This window comes from Impatiens glandulifera, chromosome 1 (genome assembly GCF_907164915.1).
Source record: "Impatiens glandulifera chromosome 1, dImpGla2.1, whole genome shotgun sequence".
Taxonomy (NCBI): domain Eukaryota; kingdom Viridiplantae; phylum Streptophyta; class Magnoliopsida; order Ericales; family Balsaminaceae; genus Impatiens; species Impatiens glandulifera.
The window spans coordinates 137,517,012-137,534,043 of NC_061862.1; the positions used below are offsets into that span (position 1 = coordinate 137,517,012).

At 31.1% G+C, this 17,032-nt stretch overlaps 3 protein-coding genes across 3 annotated transcripts; 2 read left to right on the forward strand and 1 right to left on the reverse strand.

The window, feature by feature from the left end:
- Positions 1 to 2,124: 2,124 nt before the first annotated feature.
- LOC124940336 (nudix hydrolase 26, chloroplastic-like) lies at positions 2,125 to 5,291 on the forward strand. Its single transcript, XM_047480853.1, has 6 exons — positions 2,125 to 2,442; positions 2,547 to 2,597; positions 2,998 to 3,090; positions 3,627 to 3,721; positions 4,823 to 4,937; positions 5,038 to 5,291. The coding sequence occupies exons 1-6, from the start codon at positions 2,176 to 2,178 to the stop codon at positions 5,116 to 5,118; spliced, it is 702 nt and encodes a 233-aa protein (XP_047336809.1). The 5' UTR covers positions 2,125 to 2,175; the 3' UTR covers positions 5,119 to 5,291.
- A 6,574-nt stretch (positions 5,292 to 11,865) lies between these two features.
- LOC124919877 (copper transport protein ATX1-like) lies at positions 11,866 to 12,866 on the forward strand. The gene is made up of 3 exons (XM_047460241.1): positions 11,866 to 12,025; positions 12,395 to 12,470; positions 12,576 to 12,866. Exons 1-3 carry the CDS (start codon positions 12,017 to 12,019, stop codon positions 12,716 to 12,718), a joined length of 228 nt encoding a protein of 75 aa, XP_047316197.1. The 5' UTR covers positions 11,866 to 12,016; the 3' UTR covers positions 12,719 to 12,866.
- A 133-nt stretch (positions 12,867 to 12,999) lies between these two features.
- Positions 13,000 to 16,757, reverse strand: LOC124919875 (ATPase GET3B-like). The gene is made up of 11 exons (XM_047460238.1): positions 16,466 to 16,757; positions 16,152 to 16,363; positions 16,017 to 16,079; positions 15,835 to 15,945; positions 15,313 to 15,387; positions 15,140 to 15,208; positions 14,924 to 14,989; positions 14,295 to 14,369; positions 14,118 to 14,216; positions 13,883 to 14,017; positions 13,000 to 13,385 (listed from the first exon to the last, which is right to left on the reverse strand). Exons 1-11 carry the CDS (start codon positions 16,662 to 16,664, stop codon positions 13,248 to 13,250), a joined length of 1,242 nt encoding a protein of 413 aa, XP_047316194.1. The 5' UTR covers positions 16,665 to 16,757; the 3' UTR covers positions 13,000 to 13,247.
- Positions 16,758 to 17,032: the final 275 nt, after the last annotated feature.

Below are 17,032 nucleotides of genomic sequence, written 5' to 3' on the forward strand. Positions count from 1 at the left end.
CTCCAATTCAAATTCCAATTCCAATTCCAATGTCAATTCGAGGGTTACCAAACACACCCTTAATGTTTTCTTAGTTGGAAAAAACACAAAGAGTTGTATTTCATATCCTCCCTCCGTATATAAACAAAATCAAATGTTCTTGATTTGATTCATATTGATGTTTGTTTTATGCAAGAAAATCTATCGGAGGAGTAAATTATTTCGTAACCTTTAGAGATGTAATCCTTACATGATAACCACACGTATGACTTGGTAAAACTACTTTAAAGAAATAAGGTACTCAAGAATAAGTGAGTGTATAGATTGAAGACCGAAAATAATAGTTCACAACTTAGGTATAAGGCTCAGTTAGTTGTGAAGACTTTTGGTTAGAAGAAAGGAATCAACTTTAAAGAAATATTCTCTTTGGTGGTAAATAATTGCTTAATATGAATTGCACTAAGGTTGGATCCACCCTTGAACCTAAAAGTGCAACAACTTTGTATGCAACCCATCAGATCTATCTTCCATCACATAGCTTAGCACGCGTCGAGGCGACGTGTGACAATATGGGGATATTGCGAGGAGGATCGATTTTCGATGCGTTTCAACATTGGTTTGTGTACCAGACATCTTTAAAAATGAAATATTTAGTTTTTAAAAGATTTTGATAATACCTGGAGCAGTTAAAAATTAATTATGTAAAAACAATTAATTTTTTATTCAAATTTTATTAATCAAGGGGGTAAATGATAATTTAACCAGAATCCGATTTAAACTAATTAAACATAATTAATTTAAAAGATTATTTATTTGAAAGTTATAGTCGCCAAGTGATTTTATGAGAATCAATAAAATAATACGTGTATAAACGTATTTATGTCAGAGTTTCTGTAAAAGGGTTTGTTGTCTGTTTACACTCGGGAAAGGACTTCTGCACTATGTCTATATGTTCGCCTAAGGACGGTTTTTAAAAATCTTTTTAAAATAAACAAAGTCTAGCTATGATAAAAAATTTTATAACATTTATTTTCTTTAATTAGTATTCTAACATTTGGTTCCTCGTCTCACTCGAGAATAAGGTGAGTTATAAGGCGCGACTATCGAGTAACGAAAATTCTTTCTTGGCAAGGATCGGTTTTTAACCTTACAAACATATATAATTTATATTTCTATATAATTTATACTGTATATAATTTGTTATATACAGTGTTTAAACAAATTAAAGTGAAAAATAGCTATATACAAATTAAAGTGATGAAGATTAGGGATGGCAATGAGTACTCGTATACCTGATACCCGTGGGTACCCGATGGTGGAGTTCGTGTTTAAATATTTTAAATCGGGGTCGAGGTCGGGGATGGGAGTAAAAATGATTACCCGATCGGGGTCAAGGATGGGGAGTATACATAATCCAAACCCGATACCCGATACCCGAGATATTAATATTATATATATATATATATATTAAAAATTAAAATGACTTTTCAAATTTATACTATCAATACAAATTTACATTAAATATATTAATTAATTAGTTATTCCAACACCTAACCATTCACCCACTTCACCACGCCATCATTAATTTAATTTAATTTATATTTCCTATGACTCTTAATCTTTCATTTATTTAATAACAAAATAATTTCTCTCTATTCACTTCTTATTTTTAAGATTAACATTTTTTTATCTTTTTATGCTTCAACATTTTCTCTAATTTTTGTTGAATTTCTCTTTAATTCTTGTTGAAGTTCATGTATGTATATTGTTCAACTTCTGCAGTATTATACTATACAAGTAAGTAATATTTTCATATGTGTTTTTAATATTTAGTATTTAGTATATATTTAGAAAATAATAAATAAAATTTCATATTTTAATCGGGTAATAGGGTACTCGTGGGGTATCGGATATCCGACAAATCGGGAATGGAGATATAAATAGATATACCCGTAGGAGTCAGAAATAAGTAATAAAATAAAAATCGGGTCCAAGAATGAATAGTTTACTGCCTGGCGGTACCGGTAATCATTGTCACGTCCGGATAATAAAAGCATAGGTCAAAATAAATTTATTTACTATGAACGAATGGGCTAATAACATACTTTTGTCTTTACTTGAAATGAAGATAGGAGAATGAAGACGATGATGAAGCTGAATATTATTACAAAGCTACCATAGAGTTAAGGCAATTTTATGGCTTTATGCCGATTCTCTTTCCTCTGCAATTCTCCCACTTCTCTTCACCCGTTTCCCGCTGCCTGCTCCACCTTCTCTCCATCTCTGTTATACCTTCCTAAGCCTGTCCATTTCACTAACCTAATATCCCCATTTCGCAGGACACCAGCTCCTTATCCTTTCTCACGGGCTTCGCTTTGCTCCTCTTCGTCTTCCACCATGGAATCGCCTCCTGATGGCTACAGAAGAAATGTGGGGATCTGTCTTATCAACGATTCGAAGAAGGTTTTTTAGTTTTTTTTAAAATATGTTAATCCCCTTTTCTCTTTTCGTTTCATAATGTGTTATGATATGATTCAATTTGAGTAAATTGATGTTCTTTTCTCCAGATATTTTTGGCTTCTAGACTCGACATTCCCGAGGCCTGGCAAATGCCGCAGGTTATTCTGAAATACTATTACTTGTATGCAAGAATTTACTTATGTGAGGACTAATTGAATTTTTGCAAGTAATTTACTTCTGATGTGAGATCAAAGCCCCATAGCTTAACCCCAATTGGGGCATAACAATCTCATTTTTGTTGATGATTTGATTGAAAAAATGATTAATAATTGGGTGCTGGTTTATTTTGATTGAATCCAAATAATCCAAGGCCTTAATGTACATGAGTAGTGGTAATTCCTAGTGATAATTGGCCTATAAAACATCAAACATATTATGATCCCTTGGACTATGAACTTCAATTGTCTTATGGGCTTTGTCAGATCATTTGTGAGTCATAACTTCATCTCAATAAGAGAAAACCACTTTGATTAAATGCATTTTAATTGGTAAAACCAGGGTGGTGTTGATGAAAACGAAGATCTTAGAGATGCTGTACTCAGGGAGCTAAAAGAAGAAACTGGAGTCACATCAGCTGAAATTCTTGCAGAGGTTTGTTTTTCTTCCGTTGCTTCTTCCAATTTTTTTTTTACTATACTTGAAAGTGTGTTGATCAAAGTATTCTATTTTTTTTGTGACCCGGATTTATTCCCGGGGTGGCTAGCATGACTCCCCACGGATATGACACCTTTTTAAATTAGAGGGTTTTTAATGAAAATTGAACATGAAACTTTGGTTTCACCCTTGCCATTTGAGTTACCATAGTTGGCTCAGTATTTTATTATCTTTAACCAAAGAAGCTTAGAAGTCATATACATGTTGGGATGATCTGGACATGTTTCCAGATTAAAAAGCAAAAACAAAGGTGTTGAATCCGAATGGGGCTGGACCTTATGGATAGCTTCTTTGGTTCTTGTCTATTTCGGTCTTGTTATTTTGCTTCTCTTTTATTTATTTTTCTTTTCCCATTTCCCTTTTATATGTGTTTTTCTGTGTCTCTTTTCTTAGCGTCTTGTTATAAAATGACCATTTAATTCAAAAGAACCTGAAGTAGTAACATGGGATCCAAATTATGGTCCATTATGCAGGTGCCTTACTGGTTGACATATGATTTCCCACCAGCTGTGAGAGAGAAATTGAGAATAATTTGGGGATCAGACTGGAAGGGTCAAGCACAAAAGTGGTGGGTGTCTAAACTTTTCAATTTTTAGCAGCACATTTACTAAAACATCATCAATTACATCTGTAATTTTGTTCCTTAACTGATGTCAACCTACTAAACTCTCATGAAATGCCCTCAAGATGATTTAGAGCCATAACAGAAAATAAATTTGATAGGACTCAAATCTAATGAATTTTTGACAAGAAGGGAGATGAGATAAGACTTTAGAGATTTTTACATATATTATTAACTTCAATCAACAGATTGTGTTATTAAAACTGATCATTCCTATCCACCCGGGGTAGTTCATGTGATAGAGTCAGGCTGATGTTTCAGGTTTGATTCCTTCTACAAGCACCTTGATTGAAGTTTGGGTCATATTATGTGACCTGATCTAAAAATCAAACAAAAATCATAATTTCATCTAAATAATGTCTTTTATATAGAAAATTAGGTAATACAATCCCTTTCCTTGGATAATTATTCTAGTTTCAATGTTTATCTAAATAGTTAACTAATCTAACAAAATACTTATCTACTAACTAATGCTTAATTGTGACATGGCATCCAATTCGGATTGATAGCTTGCGTGTATGCCCAGAAGTGTCTCAGTTGATGTCAAAGTCAGTGAGTTGTTGTTGACGACCACAAATCTTCTTCTGATTGGCCCATCGAATTCACATGCTATAGATTTTCTTAGAGAAATCACTTTCTTCAGTTGTGGTTGATGAGATGGACTTTTTATCTGGAGCCCGTATAAGTCTAGTTTCATCAATTTAGATGCTTTAAGAACATAAACATATTTGAAAGCCAGATCAGATCAGCTGAGATGATTAGCACATTTTAAATATTACATTACTTTATATTAGTACTTTCAAATACTTCATAAATTAGTTATGCATTGTCCAAATTAGGATCATATGGGCTTTCATTCTTTAGGGATGTCAATTTCAATCCGCCTTAATGGAGACATGGCAGTTTTCTCTGATTTGATTGGGATGGTATTTGCTTGGTTCCCCCAAACATAATCATATTATTTTTACTGCATAAGCTTCTTTAATATACTGCTGCAAAGCTGGCCAACAATCCGATAATAATCTGCTTAGATTACAACTTATGCAGGTTCCTCCTTAAATTCACCGGGAAAGATGAGGAAATTAATCTTTTGGGTGATGGAACGGAGAAGCCTGAGTTTGGAGAATGGTTATGGATGACACCGGAGCAAGTAGTTGAACTTGTGGGTGCATAATCGTCTTTGTCTGTCTATTGGTTTCTGTTTAGAAAACGATTGATTATTTAAGAAATAATATGTTGTCCCGATTTACATCTCTTTACAGGCTGTGGAATTCAAGAAGCCTGTGTACAAGAATATTTTGGAAGTCTTTTCACCCCATGTCCAAGGAGATGGAGGCTCATGAACCTGCAATTTTGTTGCCTCTGCCTAAAAACACTTTAAAACAATTCATCCTTCTCTCGTTTTTTATAACTTTTTTTTTTCATATTGTCAATTTGGATTCTTTTGAAGAAAAGGGTATTTAGGTACGTCGTTATTATACTAATGACTTGGTATTTATTGTCTTAGTTTAAACTCGAAAATAAGTTTTTATCACTTGGTGGAAATGTGGGACTATAAAAAGAGGGTATTTAAAATTTTAAAATTATAACAAGACTTGGTACAAAAACAAAAAGTAAGTAGTGATTTTTTTAAGTTTTGAGGTTGCCACGTATAACTCGATTCAAAATAGGATGTTACTTATGTTTTTGACTATGGTAACATTTTACAAATTTATAAAAATTTTAAATAGAATTTATATAATTTTATAGAAAATAAAATTAATTGATATTTACAAATTTAAAATTATGATATTATTTATTCAAATAAATGAACTCTATATATTTTATTTTATTTTTGTTTAATTTAAAAAACTAACACGATCGTGTTTTGGTTTGGTCGGTTTATTAATTGAATTTATATGGTTTGGTCGGTTTATTAATTGAAATTTACATTCAAACGGTTGCGTGATTTATTAAATTTTAAACCTTCTATTTGAACAATTATAAGTTTGATTAATTGAAAATTTTGATAAAATTGATTAAATATATATTAATAACAACTTATACAAATTTTTATATATATGGACAAATATATTATTGTGAATAAAATTTGATAACATAATTTATGAATCATTAACATAGTTTTTAAAACAGAAATATGTTATACTAAGATTTTTTATTTTACTTTTTATTATTATTATTTCTAAATCACAATAAAAATGAATTAATAATTTTAAAATTAAATTTGTCTATTATATTTTATAGTCAACTAACAGGTCTTTATATTCATGATATTATCTCATTATCATCATTTTAAATATGTGTTATGATATAATATTTATAATACATTATTCATCGTTATCGGTTTAAGGTTTTATTTTTGTTCTATCATATTTAAATATTAGTTTTTAAATATTTGATCGATTTGAACAGTTTTAGTGACACCGAACCGACAAATTGAACTGTTGAGATCGGTTTGATAAATAAGAAAACCGTAACGAGCCGGTTTAGTTTGATATTTAATTTTGTTTGAGCGGTTCAGTTTGGTTGAAACGAATCAATTTATTTACACTTTTTATCCCACCTCAATTTTTAACGTTATAATCAAGAATGGAAACATATAATTATAATAGTTTCTAATTATAATTATTTTTAGTCATTTATTTATTTTTTATTTTTAAATTAATATTATATTTAATTATATATATATTAATATATTAATATTTAACTAATATTTTATTTTAAATAAAACTATCGAGTTTATGAATTTTTCAAATAGTTTACTATTTTAAGTAATTATCTATTTTTTTTTTGTTAAATCTGTTTTTATTGATAATAAAAAAAGAAAAAAAGTTATTTCTTTCGTTAAAGAAACAGCCAATTTAATTTACAAGTTTTGAAAAACAATAAAAGACGAAAAGAAAAGTTTAAGGTCTTGTATTAAAAATAAAAATAAGTTGAATGGTTATTAATGAATTTCTCCATCATTTTGTATTAGTTAAATATTAATATATACATATATATAATTAAATATAATAATATTAGTTTAAGGACTTGCATTTTACTAATACTAATCTTTTTGTTATGGAAACTTGGGCATGAGGTTGTACCCCATCACGATCGAGGAGATGAGGGTCCAGGGCTACAACATGACTATTGCTTTGCCCATTTGGAATTAGGGTTTAAGTTCTTCAACTTAAGTAAAAGTTACTTAATGTAAGACTAAGGTATGGATGAATTTAGGAATTAAAAAGTTCTTCAACTTAAGTAAAAGTTACTTAATGTAAGACTAAGGTATGGATGAATTTAGGAATTAAAAATTGTGATTGGCTTGTAAATAATTTGGGAATGATTTAAAAATATAAAGAGGAAATTGTGAATGAAACGGGTGGATAAATATGAATTTGACATTTTTTTTTTTAGAATTAAATAAGTGACTAATGAAGTAAATTTTAAAAAAAATAAAAATAAATTAAGAGGTATTTCACTTTTCTATGGATTTTTTTTTCTATGAATTTTTTTTTACATGATTATGATTATGGATGGTTTAGAAAAGTGTTTAGTCAGACACCATTAGCTACACCATTAGCTACAGTTTGTCAAATGACCTAGAATTTCAGGGGTGACGTGGACTTAAGAATTTTGTTGGGTTGACTTAAATAAATATTATTTAAAAAGAGAAATTTTTAGATAAAACAAATAAATAAAGGTAAGTTTTATTTTTTTTTTTAATAAAAAAATAAACAAAATAATGAATTCTAAAATCTTTAAAAAAAATTAGGGGGTAATGTCACATTTTAACCGTAAAAAAATAAAATAAAATAAAACTTGTATTCGGGGTGAGCTTCAGTCCACCCGAACCCTACATAGATCCGAGAAATTTGACGAAATGACCCTAAAAATAGTCTTAAATGCGCTGGTCACCAGCGCATAAATTAAATTATGCAAATGACCACTTCAAAATATTCTGATAAAATTACCCCCATTGCGTAACGCGAATGGAAGGATCGTCATGCGAAAGAAAAACCTATGAAATTATCCTTGTCGCGTAACGCGTAAGGCATGATCGTTACGCGAAGGGCACGATCATTCTGGACTTTTCACAAGTTTTTCCTTCGCGAGACGATCCTGCCCTTCACATTATGCGACGAGAGTAATTTCGTCAGAATATTTTGAAGTGGTCATTTGCGCAATTAAATTTATTTGCTGGTCACCGACGCATTTAAGGACCTTTTTAAGGTCATTTCGTCAAATTTCCATCCGTCCCTACTTAAGGATGTCCTCGAAAGTGTGGAGCAGGGGGTAGAATATTCATTTGAAGTGCAAGAGTGGGATTAATAAGTTGGAATTGTGTCCAAGAGTAGATATGTTAATAGGTACCCGATACTCGTGAATACTCGATGATCGAATTCAGATATTTTAAATCGAGTTCGAATCGAGAATGACAAGTGTGCAAAACTTAAACCCAAAATCTGAAATATTAATTATATATATATTTGTTAAATTTTAAAATGACTTTATAAATTTTCACATCATTAAAGTCATTACGAATTTACAATAAATATATTATTTATTTTATTAATGTCCAACATCATTTTAATTTATCTTTCTCATTACTTTTAATCTTCAATTTCTTTAATAACAAAATATTTTCTCTCTCTACTCACTCTTTACTTTTTATATTCAAGTTTAACATTATTTCAACTTTCTTCAACATACTCTCTAGGTTTTGTTGAACTCTTTTTTTTAAATGGTTAATGCAAAATGATATAAATGAGAGTCGTTTTAGTTCAACGAAAAAATCATTACAAAATTGAAAGAAAAACATTTAAAAAAAGCACAACATAAAATAGTTCACCAATGATTAAACAAAAAAAAAAACAAATTTTAACGAGCAATGAGATCTTCAAAAAGATTAATGAGTTCTTCAACTGCCTCAACTGGTTTACCCAATGAATCTTTCCTAATTGTCATAATAATAGAATTATGAAATAAATGCATTGGTCGATAACGATCACTAAACGTTCTACGGTTTCTTTCAAGCCAAATGGTCCACCAGAAAATAAGTGGGATAGGGGCCCAACGACTCAGACCACCAACTGAACTCACTGTCTCTATCCACACTTCCTAACAACTAACTATAGATTCTGGCAAAACCCACTAAATACCAGTCATGTTTCATAATAAGCTCCAAATCGGAATCACTCAATCATAGTGTAAGAGCAAGTGATGCGCCGACTTCATTTCTTTATGACACATTCTACATCAACTTGCCATAATACACTCTTTTTTCATACATTTATCATTTGTCAAAATCCCTCTATGCATGACACTCCATCTAAAGAACGAGATCTTCGATAGGAACTTAAAGTCCCACAACTTCTCCCATATGAGATCATAAGGAGCATTCTCCGCAATTAAAGAGTAACAATGACTAACCTTAAAATTATCAATAGCTTGCCAGTGCAAAATATTACACAAAGAAGGATTCACCTCTTTACGCCACACCAAGTTCAATACTCTATCATGTAAAGTTAATTCTTCAACATTTAGTCTTCTCTTATATATGATTCTAATTGCAAAATCATTAGAACTCGTGTCAAACATATCTTTGACTGTAGAATCTCTACATATAGAAATCAAGGTAAGGGCTGGGAACGATGAGTAAAGACTTTTGACATTGCACCTTATGTCATCCCAAAAACTAATTGAAGAGTCGTCGCCAACTAAAAAGCTGTATTGAATACGAAAAGACTTCAACATTTATTAGATAACAATCAAAATATTGCATCCTACTGTCTGATTTATAGATTTGGTGAACTAGCCAGACCAATCCTACTCATACTTGCATCAAATCATAATAGTCCATAATGAGGTAGGCTTCGAGGAGTATCTACTACACCATTTTGATAAAAGAGCTTTGTTAAACGAAGTCAAATCTCGTATACCCAAGCCCCTTTGGTCCTTAAATTTCTTCACTTTATCCCAGTTTACCAAATGACAGAAGGATCACTCAGAGGACCCCTAAAGAAATTTACAAATAATTTTTTCTATCTTCACAGTCACACTTTTAGGTATAAGAAATAGAGACATCATGTAAGTAGGCATAGATTCTAAATCAGTTTTGATGAGAACTAAACGCCCACCTTTTGAAATCATCTTGCTCTTTCAGATCAGTAACTTTATTTCCATTTTTGGTGATGATCGGATCCCAAGAAGCTTCAAAATGGGCTTTAGCACCTAAAGGCATTCCAAGATATGTTGACGGTAATGATCCCACCATGAAGCCCAAGATGCTCGAAAGTGTCATCTTACTTCTATTGGATATGGAGTTTGAGAAAAAGATCTCAGACTTATCAAGGTTAACTCGCAATCCAGAACAGGCTCCCAACAACAAGAGAATATCCCGAAGATGCTTGAAATATTTGTGAGTGGCTTAAATCATGCATAAAGTATCGTCCACAAAAAGCAAATGACAAATGAAGACCTCATCATCCCACAATCCACTCCTTTAATTAGGCTAGCATGCTCGGTGAAAGCCAACATTCTTGAAAAAGTTTCCATGACAATGACGAACAAGAATGGGGGAGCTTTCGAAAAAACCTTTAGGGCTTACATTCACAATTATAGAGAACTTAGTTGTCGACACATAATTTGATCAATCTATCCATTTCTCTCCCATACTCATTCAACCCATTACATCGAATAAAAATTCCTAATTAACACGATTATAAACTTTTTCAATATCAAGTTTCACGAAGGCACACTTATCTCCCTTGAAATTACTGAATCAATACATTCATTTTCAATTAGGGACGCAACAAAAATTTGGCGACATTTAATATAAGGCAAAGCCATCTGATTTATCGAGATCACTGAATCAAAAACTCTGCGTAGTCTATTCACCAAACATTTGTAATAACAACAAAGTTGTTATATTTTTCAACTTTTATAACATAAATATACAATTAATATTTTCATTTATGTTTTTAATATTAGTATATTAAAAAAATATAAATTAATATTTTAATTGGGTAATGGTGTACCCGTTAAAAATCAGGTACCCGACAAATTAGGGATGAAGATACAAATAAAAATATCAGTCGGGTTCGGGATTAAAGTCAGATAATAAGATAAAAATTAGATTCGAGAATAGGTACTTCACTCCTTGTCGAGTATGGTACACGTTCTCATCATATGCAAAAGGTGGATTGTTAAATAATAAGATAAGAATAATTGGAAAAATAAAATCATAAGAGCAAATGGATTTGAGGTTAAAGACTATACGGGAAATTAGATTAGTTTGTGTTTGTTCCTTAATGCCTCCTTACAGTAGTTAGTTTTTTTTTATGAAATATAAGACTTGTATATATAATTAAACTTAAAATATTATATTTTAAAATTATTATTTTTCTTTTCTCTAATTAATATATATGTTAATTATTATATATTATTTAAATATTATATATTATTTAAATATTATATATAATTTAAATTTAATTATTAAATTAAAATAATTAATTATATTAAAAAATAACATCATAATATGTTCTCAATCATGCCCAAAATTATTAGTGGAGTTTTGCAAATGGACCTATTCTAATAATCCTTATAATACTCAAAAATTGATTTTAAATCATATGATACTCCATAAAGACTAAAATAACTTATTCCTAATCTATTATTATTTAGTTTTGACTTCATCCCATTTAAAGCAATTTTGTTGCACCAGCATTATATATCAATTTTTCAAAGGAAACATAATGCAAATTTGAGTAGTATTCCACTTTCCCATAACTACTTTGTTTGAACTTGAAGGGTTGGTGAGTTATTTTAACAACAAAAATAAAAATAAGTAAGTTTGTTGACTATTTTGATTAATTAAGAAATTTGTTTATCATAATTTGATTTTCATCTAAACAAATATTACCAAATCACTATAATTTAAAAAAAAAAAATGTAGATTATATTAGTCAACCAAAATAATTAAATAATCATCAATAATTCTTCCTTTTAAAAGATAAAATTTTAAATAATATTAAAAAATATAACTTATTTTATTTATAATTTAAATATTTTGATAAAAAAAAATGTTAAAAAACAAAAACAACTCTCTACCCTCTTCCATTGTTGACCAATTCTTTCTCTCTCTGTCTGTATTTGAAGAAAATCTGAGGAGCCCTAGAAGTTTATCCTTTCCTTCATCGCCAGCCTGAATTCAATTGTTTGATTCCTCAATTCTCTTCATTATCAAAGTTAAAAATGTCTGAGGTATATTTATTTCCGTTCATTTCCTTTGCGATATTACTTTTCTTGCATTAATGACCCAGATTGGGGTCTTGACCATCGGGATTATTTGAATTTTACTTTTATTCCTAACAACAAATGGATCGGAATCTTCTCCATGTCTTAATATTTGATGGGTTTTTAGATTCTTAGTGATATTATCTTACTTTCTATCCGCCAGGAATTTGGGTTATGGAATAAATTGTAGAACTTTTGTCCTTTGAAATTGAATCTCCTCAAGCTATATTATATGATCATAATTCATTGCTGTTTAATTTGATTGATCTGTTCTTGGGCTTCTTACTGTTTCTTGAAATTTGATTATGCTGAAATTGGCATATGCCTTGTTTACAGACTGTTGTTCTAAAGGTGGCTATGTCATGTGAAGGCTGTTCTGGGGCTGTGAAGAGGGTTTTAGGCAAAATGGAAGGTTTGTCTGTTTAACTTCTTCTTCATTACTTATAATAATTGTTATCATTTCTTGGCATAGTCTACATATTGGTTTTATTTGAAAATTTGTTTGAATGTTGTTTAGGTGTGGAGTCTTTTGATATAGATATGAAGGAACAGAAAGTGACTGTTAAAGGAAATGTGAAACCAGATGCTGTCTTTCAGACTGTTTCCAAGACGGGAAAGAAGACTGCTTTCTGGGATGCTGAGGCTGCTACTACTTCTTAGTGTACTCGTTTTGTTCATCGTCGATTATCTTAATGTAAGCTACGGTTTTTACATTTTCACGTATGTTTGGTTATCTCTGTTGTTGCTGCTGCATTATTCAAACCTTTGTTTATTTGTGTTTGTATTAATATAATGTGTTTTCTTTCTTAAAACATCTCATTGTCAGTGGGTGTGAAATGATTTATTCTACTTGCAGAATGTTCATTTAGAGTCTTGTTTGTTAATTGACTAGGCAAGGAATCATAGGATTGATGATATTTAAGTCAAACTCTTGGAAATAGTGAGTTGAACATTGATATCAAACATTTCATTTCAATATGATAACAATTTGGATAATATTCAGAGTCGCCATATGTAAAGATCAAGAAAAAGCTTTATTGTTGAAAAGGAAAACATGAAATATAAATTTAAAAAAAAAAAATAAAGACTTGATGCTATCTATGAAACAATCCTCCCAAATCAAAAAGATCTATGTTCATGTGTAGTTTGAGTTGTTTATCTTAAAGCTCTGGCTATGGGAATGTCTGTTTCATCTCCATACAATATCTCCCAGGAATTGAAGTGCAGGAACACCTCTTATCTCCATATCAATCAATGGTGCCTCAATTAGATTCAAATCACTTAGTTCTGAATCTTTCTTTATAATATCAAGAGCACGCATCTGGTCCTGTAATGAGTGACAAAATCAATTAGAACACTAGGATTTAACTCTACCAGCATTAGTAAAATCAGTATTAATGATTATAATGAGATTCATTAATGGCCAACAAAGTTTATTAAAGTGGGTTAACAACCAAACAGAGAACCAACAAAGTCTATTGGACTGTATTTTTAGGTTTTCCTTGGAGTTTCATTAATAGATTATTCTTTGTTTGGCACTATGTATCTATGTATTTGTGTTATAAGAAGTTGTTTCCATTAAAACTGGGGTTGTGCTAGCTCCTAAATTAAAAAAAAAAAAAACAATTGCTTTCACTAGACATGTCAAAACATGACGCTTTATTACCCTAAAAAATGTTGAATTTTACCACTAATACCATAAAAATTGAACAAAGGGAATTCTTATATCTTACAAACATGAAAATTTTGAAAAAAAAACTTGATAACTCTTCACTAATAGAAGAAAGCTCTTGATTTTGTTAAGAAAATTGGTAAATGTAGTACCTTTCTTTTCACTGCACAAAATTTGCAGTCTGAAGTGGATGGTGGGAGGATCTGATTGACAACTAGCCTCTTGACAGGAACATTTTCCTTCCTCAGGGAAGACCGCAGTCTCGATGACTCACTGATGGCCATAACCTTAAAAAAGGAAAAAATTCTCAAACCAACATTAATGATTAATACAGACAAATAAGGTTTTCTACCAACACAAAATACCATAAAACAAATGTCATATTACCGTTGGGATTGTGACGATAACAAATTCAGTTGAATCTGTGTCTCTGAATAGTTCTCTTACTTTTACCATCTTCTCCCTTAGGCGCTCTAATTTGTCAGCCTACATAAGGAATTGTTATTTTTATTAAATCTTGTATCGAAAATGGAAAAGAATTTGTCTAGGTGAGAACGTGCTTACAGCATCTGGCTTATTTTCACCCTGTCCGAAGACAGACTTTATGGCTGAAGTAGCAGAAGTAATCTTTTGCCTGAGCTGTAGGAATCAGCAAACATGCAATGGCACTTGAATATAAAACTAAACTAAGACAGAAAAAAAACAATGAAGAAACCTATTCTGATGTTATTTGCTAAATAAGGAAGCCTCGTGGTCTAACTTTTTCAAACACGTCTGAATATTTTACATTACAAATTCTAAAAATTAACATTTCCCAAATAGGGCCAAATGGCCACGGACAGACTAACCAAAGTTTGGCAAATTGAGACAAAATTAAACTTGATTCCAGTAGTCTGACGAATTAATTTTCCAAATTTTGAAGGGGGTTAATTAATGCATATGTTTTATTTGCTTTTCTGACAATCATATTATGAAGAAAGCGTATTGGACTGTTTCAGTATGCATTTTTAACAGTGATTCATAAAATAATAAAATCTTTATACCAAATGAAGCCAAAAATGCCACTATAATCTCGATGATGATTATGAAAATAATCTTTAGTCCAAATAAAACCAAAAATCACACTATAATTGGATATTTGATTGTGACAAAATATATGAGCCTACATCTTAATCACCAGTTTAGTATCCTACCTTCAATATCTTCCCAATAGATGCATCCAAGAAATCTGGTAAAGACAAGAGACGTAGTGTATGACCCTGTAATCATGTAGATGAAGTTCAGATCATCAACCCTAATATTATACCAGGATGAAAAAGAAATATATCTTCTTAATAAAAAAAAACATTTGAGTTGAGTAATTTGTTGTTTGGAGGGGAAGGGGAGAGAATGAAAGAGAATGGACTCACTGTTGGAGCAGTATCAAATACTACTCGAGTAAACATGCTGTATTCTTTTGATTCAAGGAATTGCATCACCTGAAGAACAATCAGAATATAAAACAAAAACAAAAAATCGAAATTGAAAATGAAAATGAAAATGAAAATGAAAGAACAAAAAATAGAATAGTTTCAATATTTACCTTGGAGATTGCAATTGCTTCATCCAAACCAGGAGGAGGTGTGTCCAGCAACTCTCCCAACTGAAGTTCTCCTAACTTCAGTTTCAACCAACAAAATGTATCAAGTTCTCTCAATAGAATCATTAATATAAAAAAGAAAAAAAAAAGAAAAAGACTACTTAGATTGTGAAAAACACATACAAAATGTCCAACTTTCATGATAACAGGGCTGTTTAGATCATTGGCAAGAGTCATTTGAAGGTGATGCAATTTCCTGTGTATCTCAATAGCTACACATTTCATATCAAACATATTTGGATACTCATTTGTGGCTATATGATGAGTGCAAATACCAAATAAGAGAGCTAGGAATAATGTGGTGATTACATGAGAAGCCGAGAAGGTGACCCTTATTGTAAAATAGACAAATGACAATACAATTGGGCTTAAAATCTATTGATAGATTATTAATATACAAAGGCAATGCCTTTTCACAAACACAAAAGAAAAATCTATTGACTGCATATGATGCAGAAACTGTACCTGTTCAACAATCATCCCTAAGCCCATGCCATCCATCATGTCTTTGACTGCATTTCCACCATCTTTTGTATTGGCACTGCGGAATTCATCCCTAGCCTTTTCAGGGTTTATCTGTTGCAAAATAGCTCTATTTAAGAAACAGAAACAGGCTTGTTTTGATCCAAATTAGGTCAAGAACGAACCTCAAGGGCAAACAATGGATATAATGGTCCTTCAACTTGAACCAATTCTCCTCCTTTCAAGTCCTAAGAATTGAAAAAACCACATGAATACATACAAGCAAAATTATGAACAAAACAAATGAAAATTCCATAAACCTGAGCAAAAGAATCACTCAAAGAATGAGCTGGATCAGTTGAAACAACTAGGGTTGGATGGCCATTGTTAGCGAATTTTACAGCAAGAGAAGCAGCACAACTTGTCTTTCCAACTCCACCCTTTCCACCCAACATATAGTACTTCCTCTTCGTCCCAGAAACCATATCATCAAACCCAGCTGGGATTTCAACAGGAGTAACTACTGATCGAACTGCCAAAAATAATTTAGGTTTCAGATTTTCCAAATTGCAAGTATGTTAAATGGTTTGTTCCTCTGCTATTTAATGACAATTGCCCCAATTAAGATTTTCACCTAGGAAGGATTTTCGATGTCGCCTTGTTGGAATTGATAGAGAAAGGAACCCGTAGTAACCGGTCTTGGCTTTGGAGATAGATAAACCCAGGTCTGTTCTGGATGGATGAATGAGAAAACGATTCAGAGGCCCGGAAGTTGTTTCCGAGCACCGGAAAGATGATATGGAGGAGGAAGATAGGGATAAAGGTTTCGCCATCTTCAGCAAGGAAAAAAGTTCAGAGCTTTGGCTCAAGTTCGTGACCAAAAGGCTACAATTGGAGACTGGAGAGTAAACCAAATGAAAATTTATGTGGGAATGAATTAGCCTCAAAACTAAAGGTTGTTGGTCAAATTGAATATATGATGTTTTTACAACCACAATGGATTTTCAATAATAAATAATTTTAAAAGTATATCATTTTTTCATCCTAAATTACACAATATATGGTATTGAATTTTATTTTTATTTCTATTTTTAAACGAAGAAAATTAAAACAACAGGTAAATAAGATCGAAAAATATTCATCATCTCGTATAGGCTTAAAGGTTAACCTAAATCATTTGATACGATATATAGCCTTCTAT